Raw genomic sequence first — 5,929 nt, 5'->3', positions numbered from 1 at the left:
ATATATATATATATATATATATAGATATATATATATGCGTATAGATATATGTATGTATGTATGTATATATTCACATCACGCTAGCCTTGATAATAGATATAGATATTGTGCATGTGTGGGTGTTTATACCGATATGTGATATTAGTCAGAGATTTGCGTTATTCATATCAATCTCTCACTTTCATTCTATCACGCTTTATCTTTTTAGATGTATCTCCTTACATCTGACAAACCCCCTCTCTTTATCTCTGTCTGTCTATCTTTTTTTCTTCTTAACCAATTCAATATACCTTGTTAACGTGGCCTGTTGTGTAAGTTAAATGACAAATGCTCTAGGAATTCTGCTGGTGAACGCATATTCTTGTCTTTGCCGAAAAGATAAGAATTATACGAAGAATTCTACAGAATTCATATCATATCAATATATGGTTAGAATTTAAAGTCTTCATAATGCAGACACACATACAAACAGGCGCGTTTAACCATTGAAATACCAAATACAAGATGTACAAATGCATAATAGGCGTTGGAAAGAATTTACGCTAATAATAATAATAATAATAATAATAATAATAATAGTTATAATGACCATGCTCTTATCTATGCATCTATGGAATACGGTTAGTTTTAAGCGGTTTTCCAGCATCAACAATGAAAGACGTACCATTGATAGAGCAAAATATCAGAAAGTAACTTGTTTAAGCATGAAATTCTATAACAGTTCTATACATTCTTTTGGAATATTGCAATAGATATCCTCTATCGCATGTTCTCTTTTATGATCAGGCTGTGAGGATAAAAGACATGTAGAGAACATGCCAATGGTGTTTTTGTGGTTATTGTTACTGTTTAGTCTCAGGTTAGTCTTGGTTTCGCATTAGCTATAACTGAAAAAAACTTTTAATCGTATCAAAACGCGTCTTTATCATCATCACTATCATCATCATCATCATCATCACTATTGCCATCATTTTGGCTTTTTTAATTGTTGATATTATGGCTTTATATCAAGGTGGGAAGGTGGAAAAATCGTTAGCACATAGTGAAAAATGCTTGGCGACATGTCATCCGTCATTACGTTCCGAGTTCAAATTTCATCTGGATCGACTCTGGCCTTTCATCCTTTCGGGATCAACAAAATAAGCACCAGTTGAGCACTGGTGCTGATGTCATCAACTTTTACCTCCCCCCACCGCCCGAAATTGCTGACCTTGTGCCAAAATTTAAAACTAATATTATGGTTACTAAAGAAGGCGACGCGTTGGCAGAATTGTTAGCACATTGAGCAAATGCTTGGTGGCATTTCCCCCGTCTTTCAATCCTTTGCCATTCATCCTTTCGGGGTCGATTGAGTAAGACACAGTTATCAAGTTATATCGGCCCAAATCGCCGACATTTCTTTTGCATAAATACCACTGATGTGAGCGGAACTTCCGTGCATGTGCAACTGCAAGTATTCTTCAATAGTTCCTGATCTGGCCTGCATGTTGGTGTCTAGTAAAATCTTTCGGTCAGTAGTCAAACAACCCCCAAGAAGGAATTTGATACTCTCAGGGCAAGTCGATTGCGAATAGCTTTTGCCATTCCAATGTCCAGTATCTATATAATAAATATCAATTTTATTATTGCTTTGTGTTCAGTTGACTACTAACATTGTCTACATATTGATGGCTTTGTGATTTGGACAACCCCGGACCGTTGCTTTGAGGCCTTAGGCGGAATCTTGGCTTTAACGCTTATCGTTGGTAGTTGGCACAATGTATGGAGTTCCTTCATTAGCTGTAGCTGACTCGTTTCTCTTGGAGTGAAATCTAGAAATGGTAGCCAAATCTCCATCAAATTACAAGCTATATATAACAACATACTTTGCATAATCTCATAATTGATGCACAAAGACAGAGGGAAAATTGCTTAAGAGCATTGTGTGTATGTATCAACTCAAATAGTGTTGAACTAGGGCGAAACAACAGTATCAACATCAGCATTATATGTTAGTAGATGTTTACTGTAACTTGTAGTTCTTCTGATCCCTTGCGATAACAAATACTATATCACTGAAACTTTAGTATCTTCATATATGTCAGTGGTTTATAATCTTTTCGTTTTTCCTTAATCACCCACTCATTACACGAACTGGTATCGATCCTAGGATCTCTTCAGTACGGAGTCGATTTAATCATTCAGCGAGGCTGCGACTGTTTAGAGTTCACTGATATACAGATCATATTTCAGATCATACTATATACACTGAAAAAGAAACTAGTCTAGTATACACAATAGTTTTCAAAAAATTACAATAATAGTTTTATATTAGCAAGATAACAAAGTCGTTAGAATCACTTGCATTAGTCGCGGTTCTTTGAGTTCAAATACAGCCGAAGTCATCTTTGACTCTCAGATATTTATGGTTGATATATAAATGACTAATACCAATGTTAGTTTTTGTTGTTGCTCTCTTTCTTTTTCTCCTCTCTCTCTCTTTCTCTCCTTCTCTCTCCCTTCTCTCTCTCTAGAAAAAATAATCTATGTTCTTAACTTGGAGCGGGCTGGTTCGACCAGACTTAAACCACGTGAATTACGCTGCATGATCAGGATATTGTTCCTTGTAAAGTCTCATCAAGCTTTTAGGTTCGCCGTTAACATTTATATAATTCAAATAAACACCAATGAAAATTAATCTATCAAAAAATGAAAAAAAGGAAGAAATAAGGCGCAGGAGTGGCTGTGTAGCACATAGTTCTGGGTTCAGTCCCACTGCGTAGCACCTTAGACAAGTATCTTTTACTATAGCCTATCGTATATATGTATATACATGTGTGTGTGTGTGTGTGTGTGTGAGTTTGTGTATGTATGTCCCCCACCAAGGCTTGAGAACGGGTGTTGGTGTGTTTAGGTCTCAGTGACCTAGCAGTTGAGCAAAAGTACCTGATAGAATAAGTACCCGCCTTAAAAAGTAAATAATAGGGTGCTGAGGTGGATTCATTCGACTAAAATTCTCCAACGTGTTGCTATAGCATGGCCCCAGTCTACTATCTGAAGCAAGTAAAAGATAAAAGACAAAGATAAAGAAAGAAAACAGAACAGTGTGAATCCCGATGCGGATATTTTGCAATCCTGAAAGGAATGATGCCCCTACCTCCAGAATACCCAAAGTTCCCTGTGGAATCATGAAATTCCACCCCACACATGCAGTGAGGAAAGGGGAACGTTTCTCTGAGTTACGATGATCAAATAAAACGTTTTCAATGTATACAATGGTGGTGATGATAATGGGGTTGAGGCTGGAGATGGTGGAGTTTGAAGAAAAAAAAAAGAAATTAAGGTTGAGATAAAAAAAATAAACGAAAGAGAGAAAGAGAGAGAGTGAGAGAGAGAGAGAGAGAGGTGGATGGAGTAGTGTCTAAATAGGAGGTCGGTGTTAATTGTTGCTGAGTGGATTTGATGATGGTGGTGATGGTGACTAAATGAAAAGTAGTAGTAGTAGTGGTAGTAGTTGTTGTAGTAGTAGTAGTAGTGGTAGTAGTTGTAGTAGTAGTAGTAGTAGTAGTAGTAGCAGCAGCAGCAGTAGTAGTAGTCCATATACGCTCTACGTAGTATGAACAGTAGCCACATCTTCGCGTCACATTCCAAGGCAAAAAAACAACAAAAAAAACATGGTGAATTATGTGGATGGATACAAGGAAAGTCGGGATGATGGTCACGGTCGGAAGTAGTCTTTGATCGCAGTTAACCTAGAGCTAAATTGCTGCTGCTTCTACCACTACTATTACTACTACTGCTACTACTGTTAGTACTAGGGTAATGGTAGTCATAGTAAAGTGGTAGTTCGATACAAGAGTGATTGATGGACTAGTAGCGACGGAGGTGGTGGTGGTGGTAGTAGTAGTGATGTTGGTATTGGAGGTGTAGATTACAGTAATAGTAGAAGCAACGACGGTGGTAGCGGTGATGGTACTCTTAGTAGTAGTAGTAGTAGTAGTAGTAGTAGTAGAATTAGTAGTCGCTGTTGTTGTAGTGGGAGTGGTGATGGGCACTTCTCTCGTGCGCTTACCATAATAATTATCCAGTAAAAATGGAAATTAAAACTCCACCACACAAACACGCGCACACACACACACACACACACACACACACACACACACACACACACACACACACACACACACACACACACACACACACACACACACATACACACACTTACACAGACATTAATGCACTAAGCAATATTTATACATCAGCCTAGATCTTCTCTCTCTCTCTCTCCCTTTCTCTCACTAACACTTTCTATCGGTGTATGTGTGCGATGGCCGTTTCCTTTATATGCGTCTGTGTGTGAGTGTGTATATATGCAAGTTTGAGTGTATATGCAGTTATAGCTAACGACGTTGTATTACCTCTTCAAACTATTCGGACGTTACTACTGAAGTCCTGTCATCGTTACATGGAACTCAGCCGACCCAGCAGTAAGTCCTACCCACATTGTTTCTTTCTCTCTCTTTCTCTCTCTCTCTCTCTATCTCTCTCTCTCCCTCTCTCTCTGTCTGTCTGTCTCTCTCTCTCTCTCTCTCTCTCTCACGGCACAGCAGCTGCCGTTTACTAGTGATGGTGGTGGCAGTGGTGGTTGTGGCGGCGGCGGTGTCGTTGGTGTTCGTATAATGATGGTGTTAGTAGCGATGTGAAATGAAAGCGGTCTGACGGATGTGCATGTTGCTATGCACTCTGCTGCCACCTGTTTGCACACATACGTGCACACTTACGCACACACACACCTAGCCCTACATCAAGTATACGATGATAAGCGCGTATAGACGCTATTGTGTTGACCAATATAGATACACAACTATATATATATATATATATATATGTATGTATGTGCGTATGCATACATATGTATATATATGTGTATGTGTACATATGTATATATGTGTGTATATATATATATATATATATATATATACATCTATATTGTTTATATATTTATATATATATATATATATATATATATATATATATATATATATACACACACATGCACACACACATTTTAAATGCGCTCGACGCGGTACAATTAAGCCATTCACGTTAATGTAGTGTGTGTGTGTGTGTGCATGCATTTCTGGTCTCATATTTTCCTCTGCCCTTTTAAATCAGTCATCATCAGTCATATTTAGAAAGATTATCTGTGTGGGGTTTCAAATAGAGCGACTGTCCACTAAAGCCAACCGTATTATATCATCACGCAGGCAGACACTTAACCAATATTACAGCAATGCTTCGATTATATCCATTTCCATCTCAGCAATTCCACACCCACCGAAATATGATTGGTAGCCTGGTTTTCTCTGTAGATTTCTGTGCCATCACCTATTGTCGCTTGTGGTAAATGCTATCTATCTATCTATCTATCTATCTATCTATCTATCTATCTATCTATCTATCTATCTATCTATCTATCTATCTATTTCTCTTATCTATCTATCATTTCTATCTATCTATTTGTAATTCTCTTATCTATCTATCTATCTATCTATCTATCTATTTCTAATTCTCTATCTCTGTCTGTCTGTCTGTCTGTCTATCTATCGTTCGATCGATCGATCGGTCGATCGTTTTGTCTGTTTGTCAGTCGGTCTATTAATACGAACACACACGGACTGGTGGATATACGGGATCGTACGCTGTCGTCAAACTGGGGAACATATAAAACCAGCCAGAAATAGCAGTTAAGTCTTCTTCGAATCACTAGGTGGCGTCATCAATAAAGAAATATATACTGGATAATACTGTCTGTCATACACAAAGCTGACGGATTGCTGGCAGATGGAACGATCAATTTCAAAAAAATTGTTTTATTTATTTATTTGTTTTTATTTATTTATTTATTTATTTTTTCATTTTTGTTATCCTAGGTCTACGGCCTGATATA

At 37.6% G+C, this 5,929-nt stretch overlaps 1 protein-coding gene across 1 annotated transcript in view; it reads left to right on the top strand.

The window, feature by feature from the left end:
- Window positions 1-4,168: 4,168 nt before the first annotated feature.
- The window catches only part of LOC106878625 (sal-like protein 3), a 129,376-nt gene continuing 127,615 nt past the window's right edge, over window positions 4,169-5,929 (top strand). The window contains exon 1 of the mRNA XM_052968490.1: window positions 4,169-4,466. Within this exon, the coding sequence (XP_052824450.1) occupies window positions 4,445-4,466 (22 nt within the window). The 5' untranslated portion in view covers window positions 4,169-4,444. The remainder of the gene's footprint in view (window positions 4,467-5,929) is intronic.

The sequence above is a fragment of the Octopus bimaculoides genome, chromosome 6 (genome assembly GCF_001194135.2).
Source record: "Octopus bimaculoides isolate UCB-OBI-ISO-001 chromosome 6, ASM119413v2, whole genome shotgun sequence".
Taxonomy (NCBI): Eukaryota; Metazoa; Mollusca; class Cephalopoda; order Octopoda; family Octopodidae; genus Octopus; species Octopus bimaculoides.
Note: the sequence above shows the minus strand (reverse complement) of the source record. Positions and strands in the feature narration are given on the sequence as shown.